The sequence below is a fragment of the Oculina patagonica genome, chromosome 9, assembly GCF_052425735.1.
Source record: "Oculina patagonica isolate OP01 chromosome 9, crgOcupat, whole genome shotgun sequence".
NCBI classification, from domain to species: domain Eukaryota; kingdom Metazoa; phylum Cnidaria; class Anthozoa; order Scleractinia; family Oculinidae; genus Oculina; species Oculina patagonica.
In genome coordinates, this window is record NC_135766.1 from 27375641 (window position 1) to 27395299 (window position 19659).

Here is a 19659-nt window from a genome sequence, read left to right on the forward strand (position 1 = left end):
GTTCTTTTTTTTTTCAGCAGTCTTTGTATTTCACGACATGGCTTGCACTCTTAATTTTATCCTGGCTTCCATTTAAATCTCTTCCAGGAGACTTGTTACAAATTTTATTTCAATTACTCTTCAGGTTGCCTGTTGATTTTACTATTACAGTACAACCACCGGCTGACCAAAATTGTGCATTATGAGGACATCTACATTTAAATGAGCTTAAAGAATGCCGCAAAAGGGAGGCTACTGTTCAATTAAATAACTTTTAATTTTTCTAAGATATCACACTTTGAATCATCTAAAAATACTATCAGGGAATGGCACCACTTACTGAATCATCATGTCTCATCGCGCCAGTAGGCGCATAAGGCTGTAAGGCCACTTTCTAGATTTCTATGTCTTACAGAAGGTACTTTGACATCTTATAGTGCTAGAATATTCATTTCCCAGAGTTTACTTCAAAATACTTCACAGTTTATAAATAATTATTAACTAAAACCATCGGAAGCCCTAGCATGAAGTATTTCAATTTATGGGCACTTTTCTTTGTCAGGACTGGCCGGCCAGTCAAGTATATTTGAGAACGGAATTCTGTTGTTAGTTGTTAGTAAAAAAAAAAAAAGAAAAAAAGAATTCTGTTGTTAGTCAGATTTGTTCTATCAACTCAGTTAATGCATAAATATTATACATCATTATCGCAGATTTGTTGCAAAAGTTTGTGTAAAAGGCCCATTTTACATTCAAAACCACTGGACTGGCCGGCCTGTTCTGACAAATGGAAAGCACCTTATGTTTCACAAAACTAAGAAAAGCTCACTATATATTAGACTGAACCTCTGAATGCATCTTTACAATTTATTTAATTTTCTCCCTAATTCTGATTACTCTGATTACTTGTGATATCAAGACATCAGAGAGAAAGAATACATAACAAATTCATTTTCATTAATGCATTGCATTAACCACAACCACAGGGCCCCTTTACATTTAAAGGATATTGATAGCAGGATATTAATAAGCAAAGTTAGGAATTTTAACAACTGATGGTCAAGTTAAAGCGATAAATTTAGGCTTTTAAAATTTGAACTTTTAGCACATAATTTCACAAAGAAATCACAACTTAACCTTTTCACCTTTAATCCTCTATTCTGTTTGGTAACCATAATAATTTTTCTTTTTTGAGAGACAATAAATAAAATTGAGTAGTATTAAGAATAAAATTATTGGATTATAACACTTTCTTTGCTTGATTATAGTCAAGTACCAACCAAGCTGAAATACAAATATTCTGACTGATATAAATGTAAAGCTTAATATTGTGGCAGGTCTCAGCAAATAAAAAACAATACTCATATAATAAGTGTGACTGATTAAAGAGCACTACACTTTAAAGGGACTATTTCACGGGGATTTCAACACAAATATAAATTTTGGCTGTTTAAAAATCTGTTTAACTCCGTGACATACAGAGATTCCAACCCTCCCGATTTTATCGGGAGTCTCCCGATTTGATGCGTGGCCTCCCGCTCTCCCGATTTCTATCAGATTCTCCCGATTTATCATGAAATTCTGAAAACAAGGGAAAAATTGGTATTCTTTAGTACTTTTTTGCGATCAGAGTGTAACAAAAGTAAAGAAATGCACCAGAAAATTATTATGTCTGTGAAAAGAATAAAGACCTTATAGAATAACTCGGAAATGATGTCAAAATGCCGGAAATGGCACTTGGGAGAACCTAAATTTGTAAATTTTCCCGGTGGAACATGTCTCTAGATCCACCTAGAGGCTCGCACCTTCAGTCTCCCTATTTTCTTTCACAAAGGGTTGGAATCTCTGGACATAGTCCCTTTAACTGAGCCACAAGCAAGAGTTCACACAAGTAACGCAAATGCAAGCACAACTGAAAGCGCAACGATGGAGAAATGTCCATTTTTTTAACCTGGCTTCTGCTTGCATTTGCATCACAGGTGAACGTTGCTAATGCAAATGGAAGAGCAAACACAACCAAGGAAAGTGCGACTTGTCTGTCAACTTAGAAAAATGACTTCAACTGCATCTGCAAATCTTGTGCTCCTTGTGTTTGCATTTTACATGTAAAGGTTGCTTGGATTAATTGTGCTTGCATCTGTGTTGCACATATAAAGTCAACACAGATTTGTGTCTATTCAGGTAAGCTAGAAGTCTGTTATTGAATGTTCTATTGACTACTGAAATGTTAAAATCTGCTATCCTGAAATAACAAATGCACAAAACACTTTTACAGTTCTGATTGTCTACTGCCGCAAATCAGAAGTTTAAGCCACAAGATGGGTGATTAAACTAAATTATCAAAGGTATTAGAGGGTGCAATACTGCCAAAAAAAAAACAGCAAAATACTGCAACGCTGTCGAAAATCTATGAAATACCACAGCTATGAAAATGCCTTGTCATTTTTCAACATGACCTTATGTAACAAGAATTATCTCTTCCCCTTAGTGTAACTGCTTGGTTCGGCTCTCAGTTAAAGTAACTGAATACTTTGTTTGTAAAATTTCTGCCCAAATAGCACACAAACAACTGTCTTTTTGTCAAACTTTAACCCATTGACACCTGGAGATTTTACAAAAAAATCACACTTTTCGGATACTTTTGACATGTTTTGGTCAGTTATGAGCTAAGTAAGCTCCAACCTACTCAATAGAGATAGTTTTTGGGTCAGACAGTGCTCTTCTACTTTAGGCGTCTCATTTTTTTTTTTGGCTTTTTTTTTTGCTAATTTCCTTTTTCTCCTCATTTTATCTTATTGATGCACTTGTTGGCCTTGTAGTGTGCTTGCTCTCAGTGCAAGACTTCTGAAGAAAGCATTGTCCTCGCGCAAAATTTTTAACACGGAGCAGTAAGGGGTGGTTGGCGGAAATTTTCCTTTGAGTTTTTCACAGAAATTTTGCGTTTTTGTGCATATTTCAGGCTACATAATTTAACACGATCACTGTAATCCAGGTATCATTGGAAAGATCTTTTCCTCCTGGAGATTTTGAGTATGGCCGTCAATGGGTTAAGTCAAGTCATGCTTTAGATGAAATGTATCCCAGGGTTTTGGCGAATACCTCAATACCACAGTTCCAGTATAAAATTACTGAAACCCCACAGCAGAAATTGCTTTGTCTAATCCAAATCAACCACTTTCTTACAAAAATGTATGCATCTTAATGGAACCAAAAATCAAGTTTGTTGCATGAAAAACTGTAACATCTAAATCAGTCCTAAGATGTAATCAGTGAAGGCCTGAACTAGGTCATGGGGAATAATGGGTAGGGACATGATGGGGCTACATAATAGGGTGCAAGAAAAATGGCACCATTTTCCTAGAAAGTATCTATTGTTGTTTTGGATTTATAATCAGTTACAATCTTTCAATACCCTGAACACAATGATTTTACTCTGATTTCTTAGCGTTGTGGTAATGAATTGCTCTTTCCATCTCCTGCTTTTGCACCAGTACCTTCTCCGCTCTTGTTCTCTTTGCTGTTGAACTCGAGCTCTATGTAAGCACCTGGATTGCCTCGCCCTCTGTTAGGCCTATCAGGTATCCTAGGGGAACGTGATACATCGCTTCTCCCACGGGGGCGCTCATTCCCAGGGAAGTTTAACTCAAGAAAGTTGACTGACTCCTCCTTGTTCCTTTCCTTCCCAGACTGGGAATCTGGTAAGACCGCAGGTAATGAATGTCTTTTCAGTTCGTCGTTAGCACTTGTCTTTTTGTCTCCTTGATTCTCCGAACTCCCATCACTGGACAAAACACTGCTCTCTTCCTCGTCTTTAGCTTTCAATGAATCCAAATCTATTTCGGCGTATTCTGTGTGCTCTGTTGTGTGGGTGTCGCAGTAACGATAATCAGAAGAAGGTTTAACTGTGCACACAACTAACTCTGGGCTTCCTTTGATAATTTCACTTATTTCTGATACTGAGCGCCCACCTAGTTCAATTCCATTGATATCAAGAATTTGGTCACCTGGTGAAGAAAAAAATTTAGATAAAAAAATTAAGACGGTTTCCGCTGAACAATATCGAGCAATAAAGGCAAAACTAAAGGTACCAAAACAAACGCATGGTATGGTCACAGTTTTTAATACAGTTAAGAAGAACTTATAGAAATTTTAACTTTTACGCTAACCCCACGCGAGAGATATGAATTTGAAGATCTCCATATTTTAGTTAACAGTAGACGTTTCAGGTCAGTTCAAGACAAAATAACACACGTTTTAAGCCTTTTACAAGGTTTGACATTAAATTTCTCGAGATTGCTTTAGAATTTCATAGCGGGGTCAATTGGAGAATGAATAACAGTGAGATGTCACCGTGCTATTAGTAGATTTTTGGTAATTAATTTTTGCACCTATTGCTCAAACATTAAGCTGAATCCGTCTTAATATTTTGTTGCTGTATATATTGCGGGCGGGGGGGGGGGGGGGAGGGGGGGACAGGGGGCTCTGTATTTCCCAGGTTTGCAGCTGACCTCCTGTCCCCTTCTACAATATTAACTTGAAAAAAAAGTTTCTAGAAAAATAAATACATCTCTTTTTTTTTTCATGATAATTTGTCACAAAAAGTGTCTTGATGCATCATCAAATTCTCCAAGGTAACACTAAAAGAAATGTATGGGAGAAGTGGTGTCGTAAACTGGTATAAGGCAACTAAATCACTCGCTGAATACTTTTATTCACAATCCTTTTAATTGAAAACACTCTCGATAGAGTTCTTCATGTCTACTTTTCATTGTACAAAAAAAAAAACAAGTCTCTTCTGTAATACTAGACGGCTTAGGTTACATGCATTTCATTGCCTGGGTAATATTTCGTGTTGCGCGGGTAACTAGGCCACAGTTTTTAATGTCACACAAGGTAACACCCTATCCGCAACAGTGGGGAGAATTGACCTACCGAGGACTACTAAAAAGCTGAGAGTAAATTGAAAATGAAGCAAAAGCTTGGTTTAGTAAAGGAAAAAATGAAAAAGAATTATTCATTGCATACTGTCATTCAGTTCACACGACTTTATAAAACATTATTGTATGAAAAATTTTGCAAGGAAAGTAAGTCTCCTATGGCTACCATCTGTTTTATTATGAAAAACAACATATAGCGACATTTCTTGTTGCGTCACATATTGAACAAAGATGGATAATGGTTGGCAAATTTGAATAACAAAACCAATTTGACTCCAGTGTTTATAAGCAGTAAACAATGCCATGTTATTCTTTACTACAAACTAATTGAAAGTTTCAGAATTCTATGTTGCCGCAGTTTAATATGTTCTTACTACAGATCTGACCAACTTTTTCGGCTGTTCCAAAAAAATATACATTTTAATATTTTATATTAAACCAAGAGTTAAAAATTTGTTCAAAACATTATATTATGTCCACGATACCTTTAAAAGGACCAAGCAATTGAAAAATAAACAAGTTTTAATATCAGCAGTGGTACAGCATAATTTTGTATTTTGCACAAACAGATGCAAATTATATTTTAGAAATTGTTCAGCATATTGAAAGTAATATAAATAATGAAAACTTCTAGCTCCATACGCAATTCCCTTGACGTATTTTTGATTACTGACGCATTAATTTTTTTTTTCTTCAAAAGTGATAATAAAAGATAAGCTTGTTTTGAAACGACAATATTGAAATTATGCTCAGAAAAACATTAACTGCGAACTTTAATTTTAAAATAACCTATTTTACTGCCATTTTGGGGAAATAACTTTCACGTCAAATTTATTCTTTCAGACGAAAAACCGCGGAAATTTGCAGTGAAGCGAAAATTTTGCGTGAATTTCGTGTCGTACGGCAATTAATTTGCATGCGGAAATTAGCAGATGCAAGCTTATTTTGACTTTGAATGAGTTGAAGATTTGACAATTAGAGCTGACAAAAGAACAATACATAAAATGTGTTCATTTCTAAATGTGAGCCGTAGTTAACGAGGCGAGAACGAATTCAGGGCGTCTTTGGTAAACTACAGCTGAAACATTAAACTTTGACAACTAAACGAAAGTCTACGTTCTGAATGACGACAGCACCTGTGCGTTCGGGAACAAATTCAATTCTTCTTTCATTGAAGTAACTTCGGTTTCTATTTACTGGTTAAATTTGAGAATATTACCCTGAGTGACTTCGCATTTAGCCATGTAAACCGATTGTGTGGCCATCTATAAACTAATCGCTCGTATTAGAGCCAAATTCGACAGCGAATGAAACGACTTCTTTACCAATTGCAAGCAAGTCCGCCTACAGAGTGTTTGAAGTCAGGTGTTATCCAAGATAAACACGAACTGGTGCCACAGAAAATAACACTAGATTAGAATCTCCAACAAACTAGGTGCTGTTCTAACTTGTCAGGTTTCATAAAACATTAAAGAACAAACTTTTGAATTAAATGATTGAAGCTTACCCGGTCGCAGAATTCCAGATGTTGAAACAGGCCCGTCTTCGAGAATTCGGTTGACAAAGATCACTCCACCGACATTTTTAATTGTGCATCCCAGCCCCTGGCCTTTCTCTCTTTGGATCGTTATCCGCTTTAGCCCTCCGGTTAACTTCGTGCTTTTTCTTCTAACTGGGTCGGTTTCTTCTTCTTTGAGTTCATTCTCTTTAGCTGTCTGCACGGATAGCATCCAGAGCTCCCTATCCAACTCGGAACTGCAACAGAAGCTGAAGAAAGGCTTCCCTTCTACGATCAGATTAAAACAATGCTTTCTCTTCTTGGTTTCAAACTTTTCAGTGGTTTCTATGTCCACCAAAAATATCCGAGCTTCTGCAGTTCGCCCGCGTTTCTGATCATCTTCTTTCTTGAATGTGCACAACATCTGTCTGTTTAGAACAACGAATCGAGGACGCCATTGCTTCAGCAGGCTGGTTTTCTTTTGAAGAATTCCTTCTTTGATTACTCGCTTCTTCATCTTCCTATCTTGCTCTGCCATGATACTGTTTTGCCAAGCAATTTAACTAATACTAATCCGACAATGAAACGCTAAGAATGCGGCCCATTTTTAGCGTCAAGGTGTTTAGCATACTCAGATCAGATCATTTACCACGACTGGTTGCTATTAGCTATCGTCTGTTAGTAGCTCCCACGCATTTTCCCACTAATTGCACTGTCATTTATGGCACTTATGCACCGTACACGTCCACTTCAAATTAGTTCTGGCCTCCTTATTCAGTACCGCTGCAAAAATACCAAGCGACGCTTAACAAAACGTGTTATTTTCACAGCCGTATCAGCTTTGAACGCGGATCGCTGATCGCTGCTCCTCTTCCTGTCGGACCCGCCAATGACGACTTCCGTTCGACACTTTTAGCAGTTTACCGCCATAAAAGGAAACAGGTCACGTGATTTAGACAAACTTACGATCGTGACGGTCCGTATATGACGTCATGATCGGATCAGCTTCGGTACACCTTCGTCAAATATACTGCATTCTTGCACGCCAAGATAAAGTTGTTTTTTCCGTTAGACGATATCGGACAAAAACATAACATTTGTAAATTACCAAAAATAACGCTGAGTTGAAAGAAACGTAAATTACCAAATATAGCTACCACTTGCAAACTTATATATTTTTTTTGCTGACAATTTTGCATGTTAAAAGTTAAGAATTATTATTATTATTATTGATAACTTATTTATAGCATTTTGCTGTGAAAACATGGAAAGTTAAAAAATTTATTGGAAAAATTAAAGTGGCCAGTTTCAGGCCCCCAAACTTAACCAGGTGATATTTATGTTGATGTAATGCAAAACGCTTTTCATTCTTTCTGACAATGCCATATTTCTACGATTAACTGTCCCCTGAAATAATATGTAAAACTCTAGATTCATTCCTGTTGACTTGGTGTTTATTTGGTAACTAAGGGATAACCTATTTTATTTTGTGGGAGGGGCTGAGGGCTGGGCAATTTTTCTGAGCTCGAATTTTTCTCGGTCTTGAGTTATATTTGTGCAAGAATTTTTTTCACTTTTAGCTTGCACAGCTTTACCTTTGGCTTGCTGTGCATGGATTTTTTTCTCTACTTTTGTACTCTTTCACTACTAATGTATTGCAGGTTAGGCATTTGCAATCCAATTTGTTTCGCTGGCAGATCAGCCAGACTGCCCTTTTCCAAAACAACCCCTGACATGGAACTAGGCTCAATGTATCCCAAACCTGACACTCCTGCTTCATAATAACTACAGGCCCTCTTTTTTAATTTTCACAAATCCAATGGACAAAGAGTACATTAATAACTGAATTGATTACCGGGGCCGCGAGGCACCCGAGGGAGGGAGGGGCGGGAGCGACCGCGGAGAGAAGCAGCCGACGAACGCGGCGAACGGTCGGAGCAGGACAATGACAGAGGGCAGACCAAGGGGACAAGAAATGGGTGCAGAACGGGGGCAGAATGGGGGCGCAAGAAAGGGGGCCAAACACACGAAGAGGGGCGACGGAAGGGGGCGGGGGGGCGCACGAATCATTACGGTACTTGAAATTTAAATCTGTAAGTCAATTTCAAGAATGCATAACTGGCAATCAATGTTTGAATCAAAATTTAGTTCCAATCATAGCCGCCCAATTTGAAAAAGAGGTGAGAATTTGAATTTGTCTTACTATTTGCTGCATCTAATAAGCGTAAAAACATTACGGTCTCTGATCAGAAAGTTTAGTTTACTAGAACATTAATTGGCGCTATGTATTCTTGAAATTGACTGACGGATTCAAATATCAAATAGGTTACCAATTCGTTAACATACTCTTGGGGGGCACGCTTTTTTTGGCACAACTGTAATCATACCTTGGCTACACTTTCTTGTAGCCATAACATAAAAAACTGTCATGCAATGCTTTTCTCCACAATTTAATATCTCCCAAAACCATGGCCCACAAACACACACACACAAAATACAGTGCCTGTTCTCAAGAAAAAAAATTTTTATTTCACATTCATTACAGCACTTTTTTTATGATTGTTGTGGCTGAGTAGCCTGATGTTCTGTAGGCATGGAGCGAATTATGTCCGAGTCACCAGGATCAGTGATACTGAGGACTGACACACGGAAGTACTTGCCGCAAGCTGTTCCAAGTTCAATGTTGTTGCCGGTGTAATGATGGACTCCAGTCTTGGCCAACATGGCATAGTACTCAATCTCACTTTTCCTGTAAACAAAAACATGGAAAATTATAGCAATGTCATGCTATCCTTTATAGCTCATTGGTAATGTACATTTGTGACCTAGCCATTACATCATTACTTCTTTATTTATTTAATTGAAAAAAAAAAAGCAAGCAAGAACTTCAATTCAGCATTTCCTTAAGCCCAATCCTGTCAGGCAAGATGCTCCAAAGGATGTTAATCCAAAAACCTGCCAGAAATCAACAACATTTTTCCTCTTTAAGAGCAGCATGTACACAATGTGTACACCTAAAAAGTTTTTAGACAACCTTACACAAAACAGCTGTTTGTGCGTGCAAAACGTTAGAGGTTTACATTAAGGTTTAGCAATGAGTCACTTGAATTCCAAAAGACAAGAGATAAAGATTGCGGGTGATTCACTGAAGAAAAGTTTTGAATTTTAAAGGTACTTAATGAACCCATGTTTAAAAGGGCAGCAAAATGAATGCAAATGGCAATTTCTAACCAGTTACAGGGCAGTAAATAAGGTATTGTCGCCAGTCTTGTAAGCAGATTGACTTGTTATTACCTGAGCTGGGGAGTGTTATTTGAGATTATAACAAGCTTTGCCTTGCCCTGTCGAAGTGTCTTGAGAGTGGACTTGTATCCTAACGTGAACTTTCCACTCTTCATCACAAGAGCAAGACGAGAGTTAATACTCTCCATTGCCTTTTTCTACAAAAGAAAACATACAAGATTAAATTACCAGTTTGCTGACAACTGATTAGAGTTTTCTACAGCAAAAACTAGTACACTGTTACAGATGATTTCAGTTTACTTTGGCCGCCCGCTTTGCGAAGTTCGTGGGAAATTAGAACCTTTGTTACAAGTTGCCAATTATGTTGCGAAGTTTGCGAATCAAATTGCGAACTTCGATATAAAGTTCCCAACTTTGGCCCGACTGAACTTTCCAAGTTTGGTAGTTGAGAAGAAACAAGACATGTTGCTTGAAAGTCATGGCGATATCCAAACTCGATGATTTTTGAACTGGTCAAGGAAAGTTGAAGTAGCTTGAAGTGTAAGACAACGTTTTGCATCAGCGATCACGCAAGTGATTTGCGGATAAATAAATTTTATGCATGCAGAAATTTGGTGAAATTTTAACTTTTTTTGTATAAAAATACACATTTAACGATTTCTGTGAGGCATCGTCATCAATTTCAAGTCTTCTGCGTTTGTAAGCCGAATAAACCTAGATGGTTTACCCATATGTAAAATTGATTTTAATAGAAGCCGACGCGATGCGACAGAGAAGACTAGACAATATGTTTACGGCTCGCTGAACATAAAAGTTTTCGAACCTTCTTTACTTTTATTTTTATGACATTTGTTTCTAACAGTTTAGCGTAGCAAAGCCCTTTTTGATAACATAATTACAGAAGGTTTTAATAAATTCGGGCTGAAGTTGGGAACTTTGTATCGAAGTTCGCAGTTTGATTCGCAAATGTCACAATGTAATTGGCAACTTCGTAACAAAGTTTCCAATTTCCCAACAAACTTCGCAAAGTGGGCGGCCAAAGTAAACTGAAATCAACTGTAAGACCATAATTCCTGGAACAACAGGATTAACTACAATTGCAAAAGTTGTTATTCTGAGTACAAACAAATAGCACACCTTTGCGGCACGTGACTTTTGTAGTACACGATGGTTGTGCCAAGCAAAAATTTTGCGCAAAACTCTCATTATTGAACATTTCTTAGGTTGTGATTGACACAGAGTTTTCTTAAGTCTGGTTCTCATATGATTGCCCTGATCGTTTCTATCATATTGATCATTTGCAAATACTGAGGCGATCGTAGGTGATCAAAGCGATTGGAAGCGATCGGGGGTTCTTTTTTTTTTTTTTTTTTTTTTTTTTTTTTTTTTTTTTTTTTTTTTTTTTTTTTTTTTTTTTTTTTTTTTTTTTTTTTTTTTTTAAAAAAAATTTCATATGATCACCACGATCGCCTGGTATGAGCGAAGACCTACCAAAAACAATCATTTTAGCCCTAGATCCAAAACAATGACAGCCTTCAATGAAAGAGCAAAACTTGTGGCCTCATATATTTTCTGTTATTACAGTTGTATGGCAAGGAAGGGTTAGAGAAGCTAGAAGGATAGAACGAGGGTGATCCAAGTGATCCAATCGCCACAGACGTCACTGTGCGCTTGTGTAATGTTGTCATATAATCTCCCCGATTGCAAGAAAGACAAAGACAAAGGTGATAGAAACGATCAGGGTGATTATATGAGAACCAGCCTTTGAGAATGTGCTAACAATTTTCTCGTACAAGACATTATATTAAACACTACTGTCACATATTGATGTGTCAAATTGCAAGGAAACAGGAAAGGAATATGAGGAATGGAATAAATATATAATTTGTCACATTTAACGTTTGACAAACTTTTAAACATGTGAGTAGTAAGCATATTTCAAAGCTAAATACAGTCAACTCTCTCATAATGGACACCTCTATAAGACGGACACCTTCATAAGACGGACACCTGGTGATGGTCCCTGCTGTTTTTCAGTCATTTTACTGTAACCAAACTCCCTATAAGACGGACACCTCTCTTAGACGGACAACGGACACTTTGAAATAATCAACGGACACTTAAGAAGTGTTTTTTTTTATCATGTTATATCGCTAAAGCAAAGTTAGTCAGTGCCCAAAGAATACGTGTATACCAAGCTAACTAACCAAAAACAACAAAGCTTCCCTGCTTACGTGAAGCAGTGAATTATCGATTGTAAAGAAAAACGAGTCAATTTTCTGATACTATTGATGTCCCAGTTTGTAGGTTTTGTTAAAGAAAGCGACTTTAAACAGACTTAAAACAGACGTGTATTCATTGTGCATAGCCGTTTAGCTTTATTATCTCAAAATTACTGGTGTCATGTTACCTCGACTCTCTACAAGACGGACACCTCTCTAAGACGGACAGTTGAAGCCGGTCCCGAAGGTGTCCGTCTTAGAGAGAGTTGACTGTATTACTAGCTCCCGTGTTTATGTTTTACTATATCCCAGTCAATTTTAAACCATACAATAATTACTCATCAAGCCATCATACAAGCTTTCTCCTTACAACCCGACATTTAGAAATGCCAGAAATAAATTATGCAGCCTGCTGAAGATCTGAGAGTAATAATTGTAGAGTTCAGCTAAAATGCACGTGTATCCAAAACCGACATACCTGTTTTTTCGAGGACACCATTTTTGCTGTTTGACCGCCTGTGATCAATACAAGAACAAATCAGTAACAAAATCAATTAAAGAGTAAACTAATTATCGCATAATTTTGTCTTTACGAGCCGTTGTTTTATAGATATACCTAAAACAATTCTTAATTTCCACTTGGAAACTCGCTCAAGGCAGCCACGATGGTGAAAGAGAACGGGTATCCCATAATTCCCTGCTCAAGTACCCGTATCTTGGGTTGTTGCGCAGGCGCGAAATTTTGCGCGAAATTTCAAAATGGCGCCCTCCACGAAACAAATTTCGTTTACAACAAAATTATAAAACTTGGACATGACTCAGTCAATTGTAGTTCAAGGTAATCTACTAGTATTTTTAGCAGAATGTCGATTGATTATGTTACTCGATAATCATGTATTCATTTTTCTTCCCTCCTTTTGAAAAATTAACCTGATGTTCCAGTTGGACAATGTGGAAATCAAGTAAGATGTGGTTTGTTGTTGCTTGATTTGTACACCTTTATAATTGAAATTTGAACAAAAATTGTGTTGAAGTCAAGCTAGTCCCTGGAAACAAATTTCTTAAAACAAAATGTGAAATAAGAACATTTCTCCTCGTAATTTAAAAGGGAATGGGGAAGAAATGATGTGGAATATCTGTCATTTATATTTTCTGTGGGCCATTCCATTGTATATCCCTACCCCCTATTGATGAGGTAAGTCAAAATTGACCCCTTAGGCCTAAGAAAAAAAGATCAGAGTGCCGACATGATACCCAACCTCGTCCCCAGGGCTATCCGCATTTTGCCCCTGACGAATCTGTTTGTTGGGGGCACCACGCAGACAGTCCTGGGGACGAGGTTGACATGATACCCCCCAGAAGTAACCCAAAATCAAAATCAGAATCCCTTCAGAAAAAAGCGAACTTTTGCTTAACCCTTTCAGAAAATTATATTTGAATGGTCAAAAAAAGCCTTCAGGGTTACCCCCTCAGCAATGACTTTTAAAGCCTTTTCAGAAAATCTCATCTATAGGGAGGGAGGGGGGGGGGGGTGGATATAAAATGGCAATAGTCATTCAGTGCGCAGTGACCTGGGGAGTGAGGGGAGGTGACCGAGCACCTCCCTGGCAACTAGAACTTAGAACAACATGAAACACAACAAAAACAGTGAGGCGACAAAACAAGGTCACCTCAGCCCACCCCAGGCCAGGCCGAGCAGACAACTGTAAAATGGCCTATTATGGCCCTGCAGAACATCTGGACTCAGAACAGTGGTGGATTTAGGAAATAGGGATCAAAAAAATTTTGGCCTCTCCCTCTCCCCACTTCCTTGTGAGTCAGAAGGAAGCCACCAACACCTCCCCATCAGGAGGGGATTAACGTCTTGTCTTATTGATTAAAGGTTGAAGTCTTGTTTCCTTGGAGAAGGGGTGGGGATCACTGGTTCTCTTTGTGTACTCTTCTTCCATGTCTTCTTAACTTTTATGTCGATGTTTTAAAAACAGATTGGATGCCGGTTCTGGGATTTGGCTTTGAGAGAGCATGCCAGCACAAATAAGGTAACAGCTACTAAGTCCTGTTATGTTATGTGATCTGCAATAATACTGGATTAAGTCCTTAAGTGTACATTGTAATCATTTAGTTTGTAGTTTAGTTGTAGGCTTTTAAGTGCTGCTTCCCTTGTAAGCTTGTTAAGACAGACAGATTTTCCCCTCAAAAGGCAGAATTGAATTCCTTTCTTCCTTTTCAAATTATGCTACTAATTTTACAATAATATTCTTTTTAGAAATCTAAGCTTTGTTTCTACTTTGGTCTTTGTTAGGTATTTAAGTTAGAGCAAACATTGAGGTGATTTTCAATACCCACAGTACCAGATAAAAATAATATGTAGATTAGATCAAAACTAATTCTAGTATAATAAAACCTACTATTAACCTGTATTTCTATTCTAGCATGGGATATTTGATGAATCTCTCAGTAGCTTCTTCCGTAATGTTGATACAAGGTATGCAATAAACAAACTAGGTTGTCCACTTCTTTTCAATACATTAAAGTTGCCTTTTCATGCAGATTGGTGTTTTTTACTTCATCAATATCCTTAGTGATGATTTTCTTTATTCTACTAATGATTGTACAAATTTTAGTTTTGATAACTAGACATTATTTGAAATATCTTTTTGTTTGTTTTTTTCTCAGATACAAGAATCCAGTTGATATTCCCTTAGGAAATGTGAAGCAAAGGATCAAATCCTTAAAAGCTAGGGTAAGCAGCCATTTTTATTGTTTCTGTTAGTGTACTAAAATACTACTTAGGTGTGAAATGGAAATGTCACATAATTTTAACTTATTAATAAAAATGTTTAGGGTAATAAAATGTAACACCTTTTTCTTTCAATACATCAGGCAGTCGTCATAGATATGGAGGAAGGTGTTGTTAATGAGATCCTTAAAGGGCCTTTACGAGATGTATTTGACTGCCAGCAGTTAATAACTGACGTGTCTGGATCAGGCAATAACTGGTAAGCTGTCAATCGTCTTATAAACTGAACACAATTTACATTTTAAGCTACTAAAAAACTATCAAGGTTGTAAAATATTGACAACTGCTATACTGCAGTACTACCAGAACTAAGACAATCTAGTATTCCCAAGGGGGGGTACTCCAGTTTGTAAATGACGGGGATGATCGAAGGATTTTTTTGGGGTTGTTTTTATAGGTTGGAAAATTTGGCAAGTATTTTTTGGGTGACTTGATTTAAATAGGAGATTTTTTTGGGTATTAAAAACGAACTTAAGTGCCTTGGCGTATTTATGGCATGATGAATAAGCAAACACGAGCGTTCAATTTTTTATGGTTTTCTTTGTGTTATATTATTGCCCCTCCTGGCAATTTAAGGGTAATTTGACAAGGGATTTATTTGGGGGTTATTTTTGGTCCAGGGATTTTTTTGGGTAATGTTGGAAGACTTAGGGATTTTTTTGGTCCTGGGTTTTGCCTCCATTGAATCATCCCCGTCATTTACAATCCGGAGTACCCCCCCCCCCCCGTGCTAGTATTAGTAAGAGTGTACACAAGTACAGTAAAATCCTGATAACTCAAACCTTCAAGCAAAATTGGAAAAGGTTCAAGTTATCAGGGTTTGAGTCCTCAAGGATAAAATTACCGGTAGTAAGAAAATGACCTGAAGTGGAATTAAAAAAGGTTTGAGTCAGCAGGTTGTTCGAGTCATATTTGAGGGTTTGAGTTCTCAGGATTCAACTGTAGAACTCAAAACTACAAACTCCTTATAAGCGTCATCAGTGGTAGATCTATAGGAGGGACTCATTTTTGTTTAGAAATACTAGGCATGAAGCCTAGCTGAAAATCCCCTCCTTGAGCACATCTGGATCTGCTGCTTCTGGTGTCCTCATGGAGTTAAACTATTTTACACAGGGCAACAGGGTTCATGATGTATGGACAGCAGTATAGAGAACAGATCAGTGAAGTCATCAGACATGCTGCTGAACTCTGTGACTGCCTGCAGTGTTTCTTTCTAATCCACTCAATGGGCGGAGGTGAGTTTTAACATGTGTGGGAGGCTTGTTACATGTACTGTAGCATACTCATTAACAAACCTGCTGAGACAATCAAGAATAAACTGTCCCACAAAAGGACATACACCACTACACAGAGGCAATAAACAGGGCCTGAACTACAAATCCATACTAACCACTGACGCAAAATAACATAAGAATGAGAGATATATGGCATATATGTTGCCTTTCTTTTAACACAAGATTATGATTTCACAGTGAAGTAGAGTGACTGCATAATTTTATTTTAGAGCAGTTTTCAATTGAGTGACAAACAAATTAAAGTAATTTGCATTTGCTTCAAATGGTTTTGCATAACTACGCTAAGTGATTGGCTTACAAATCTTGTAGTACTTTATCAACCAATCGGAAGTAAAACTAAAAACCAATTACAGTGACTTGCACAGGCACGTCTTCCCATGCTTGTGTTGGCTACAACTTGTATTTCTTTTGAGTTTTGATTGGTTCACTGTATTGTTTGTACCTTTTGTGATTGGCCAGTGAGTGATTACTTTGGTTTGGGTTTTACGACACTCAACTGAAAACCGCCCTGACTCATACTCATTTCACAATGTGATTACTATTCTTATTTTCCAAGGTACTGGTTCTGGTTTGGGTACATCAGTGTTGAACCTGCTTGCAGATGAATATCCTGATGTATATCGCTTCACTACAGCAGTCTACCCATCAGCTGACGATGATGTCATTACATCACCTTATAACAGGTAACTTGGCTACATCAGGGTCGTACCCTTTTTCACAAACAATTTTCCAGGACTTTTAGAGGACTCAGATTGATTTTATCAGGACTCCAAAATTCACATTAACCCTTTCACTCCCAAGATCGCAATATTATTTCTCTTTCCTGTCTGTCATACATTTCTTATAAATTATGTTAGTTCTGAGAATTCAGTTGTCACTTGAGTTTTGTTTTAACTTGACGAATTTTTAATGAGTTTGAGAAGTCATAGTCTTGACTAACCATTTCGTCTCAGCTTACTGCTCTGAGTGTTTACTTAAACCTGCTCCAGTTGTTTGAAGGAGGTTTAACGTGAATTTATGGTTACAAGTTGTCAAAAGTATAACAGGATAGAAAATCAATGTTCTGCATCAAAGTCACTGAATATTCACCGAGTGAGTAATAATTTACTGACTAGTTATATATGGTACTTTCAGTGTCCTTGCTATGCATCAGCTGACAGAACATGCAGACTGTGTTCTACCAATAGAAAACCAGGTATGTTTTCAACAAATCATAAAAATGTCCTCACTTATAATACACAAAGTAAGCCATAAAACTTCTTCTTTCTGCTTGTAAGATGAAATGAGATTTTTGGCTGTTCGGGTAGAAATTATTTATTTTGTAGACTACAATCTTGGACAAAACTAGTTGAAACAACTGCATTTAATGGATTTTTCACCAATGTCCCGACCTGCAAGCGGGTTAAAATATTTTATCCCCCTCTCCCCCTACTCAATATGTTGTTTCTTGAGATTTGTGGTTCGACAGGCTTTGTTTTGAAAACACTTAGCATTAACAACATTGAAATGGGGGAGGGGTATTGCAAAACTGAACTCTGTTAGCTAATTTAGTGGAAATTTGCTACGTGTTTCAACAGTTTTGTTCAAGATTGTAGCTCATTTGTCACCGTGTAAGTAAATCGATCATGGATAGCGCAGTGGTGAGAGCACTTGCCTCCCACCAATGTGGCCCGGTTTTGATTTCTGGATCCGGCATCATATGTGGGTTGAGTTTGTTGTTGGTTCTCGCCTTGGTCCAAGGGTTGTTCTCTGGGTTCTCTGGTTTTCCTCCCTCATGAAAAACCAACATTTTCAAAATTCTAGTTCAACCTGGATAGAGGACCCGCATGAAAACCAGCTAGAGCTGATGTGGCTTCCTCTCTAAATATATAATATTTAAATTTTTTAATTAGGCTTTAGTGGACATCTGTAACAAAGTTTCAAGTGCCTTACCACCATCTAAGTCTGGTAAAAAGGTGTTCTCGTCAAGCAGCCAATCACATGTAAACGCCAGCAGTGCTGTTACATCAGGAGAGGGTGGTGTCGACAAAGGTCCAGAAAAGCCATTTGACAACATGAACAACATTGCAGCTAACCTTATTTTAAACATGACAAGCTCGGCAAGATTTGAAGGTTCCTTAAATGTGGATTTAAATGAAATCACAATGAATTTGGTGCCGTTTCCCAAGATCCATTATCTCGTGTCCAGCCTGACGCCACTCTACAGTCTAACTGATGTTAATCTTCCTCCTCGAAGGCTGGATCAAATGTTCTCAGACGCTTTCTCAAAAGACCACCAACTCATAAAAGCTGATCCAAAACACAGCTTGTATCTGGCGTGTGCTTTGATGTTAAGAGGAAATGTTGAAATTTCTGACATAAGAAGGAACATTGAAAGACTAAAACCTTCACTTCATTTTATACATTGGAATCAAGAAGGTTGGAAGACTGGATTGTGTTCTGTACCCCCGGTGGGTCATCCATATTCACTTTTAGCCCTTGCAAATAACACTTGTATTAGACACACATTTCAGGATCTCAAGGACCGCTTTATGAAGCTTTACAAGCGCAAGGCTCATGTCCACCATTACACTCATGTGGATGGTATGGAAGCGTCTCAGTTTGATATCAGTATTGAGTCACTAAACTCTCTGATTAGCGAGTACAACACACTTGAGGCACACATGGGTAGGGTTGTGGATGACATTCAAAGGTTAACAATTGCATGAGAACATGATTATAAAGTGTTACAGAACTGCTCAAGGTCATACACATTCAAGACTGATATACAAAAAATTTGAAGACTGAAAAGGATTATCTTGTTGTAGAATTCTGTATATAAATCTCCCAGCAATGCTAATAGAAAATTTCAGTCACTGTGTTTAAATAGAGTCTATATAGAGCGGTTTTCACTTGAGTGTTTTAGTGTTTTAGGCTTAGTGATTGGCTTAAAAATCTCGCGCCATTTTCTCAGCCAATCAGGAGTAAAACCAAAACCAATCGTGATGCGCTCGCGCACGTTTCTTCCGCGTTTTGTACCAGCTACATGTATTTGCTTCGAGTTTTGATTGGTTAACTGGATTGTCTGCGTCCTTTGTGATTGGCCGGAGTAATTACTTTGGTTTTGGTTTTACGACACTCAATTGAAACCTGCTCTAAATGGGAGGCACTGTGGCCTTATGGTTAGTGAGTTGGACTCTGGATTGAGTGGTCTGGGTTCGAGCCCTGGCCGGGGTCACCGTGTTATGTTTTTGGGCAAGACACTTCACTCTCATATAGTGCCTTTCTTCACAGAGGCGTACCTATTAATGGGTACTGGCAAATTTAACGCTGGCGGGTAACCTTACGATGGACTAGCATTCCATCCAGGGGGAGTAGAAATACTCCTGTCATGCTACAGAAACCGATTTAAGGTCGCGGGGGACACCTTAGGTTCATCATTATGTATTTATTAAAAGCGTATGCACGACGTACAACGACTGACATCGACAACTTTACGAGATATTTATGACTGAATAAAAATATGGGCGCGTGCGCGTGATTTGAGAAATATCCCTGTTTGTTTGATATTTTAACCAATTTAAAGCGTTGCATTTTACGTTGTATAATAGGAGGTCTATGAGTTAGTTTTCTTTCAGATTTGAATATTTCTGCAACTCAAAGTAATCACAATAATATTCGGCATAAACAATCGTGTCCTTTCTAAAAA

General features: G+C 37.8%; 3 protein-coding genes across 3 annotated transcripts; 1 reads left to right on the plus strand and 2 right to left on the minus strand.

The window, feature by feature from the left end:
* Positions 1–237: 237 nt before the first annotated feature.
* Positions 238–7312, minus strand: LOC144666851 (uncharacterized). Its single transcript, XM_078528259.1, has 2 exons — positions 6421–7312; positions 238–3980 (listed from the first exon to the last, which is right to left on the minus strand). Exons 1-2 carry the CDS (start codon positions 6947–6949, stop codon positions 3418–3420), a joined length of 1092 nt encoding a protein of 363 aa, XP_078384385.1. The 5' UTR covers positions 6950–7312; the 3' UTR covers positions 238–3417.
* A 1594-nt stretch (positions 7313–8906) lies between these two features.
* Positions 8907–12554, minus strand: LOC144666064 (large ribosomal subunit protein eL30-like). Its single transcript, XM_078527417.1, has 4 exons — positions 12493–12554; positions 12355–12392; positions 9706–9851; positions 8907–9160 (listed from the first exon to the last, which is right to left on the minus strand). The coding sequence occupies exons 2-4, from the start codon at positions 12373–12375 to the stop codon at positions 8965–8967; spliced, it is 363 nt and encodes a 120-aa protein (XP_078383543.1). The 5' UTR covers positions 12376–12392; positions 12493–12554; the 3' UTR covers positions 8907–8964.
* A 62-nt stretch (positions 12555–12616) lies between these two features.
* On the plus strand, positions 12617–18864 carry LOC144666062 (tubulin epsilon chain-like). The gene is made up of 10 exons (XM_078527415.1): positions 12617–12714; positions 12819–12838; positions 13862–13915; positions 14309–14361; positions 14553–14619; positions 14760–14875; positions 15790–15911; positions 16528–16654; positions 17106–17166; positions 17864–18864. The coding sequence occupies exons 1-10, from the start codon at positions 12690–12692 to the stop codon at positions 18677–18679; spliced, it is 1461 nt and encodes a 486-aa protein (XP_078383541.1). The 5' UTR covers positions 12617–12689; the 3' UTR covers positions 18680–18864.
* Positions 18865–19659: the final 795 nt, after the last annotated feature.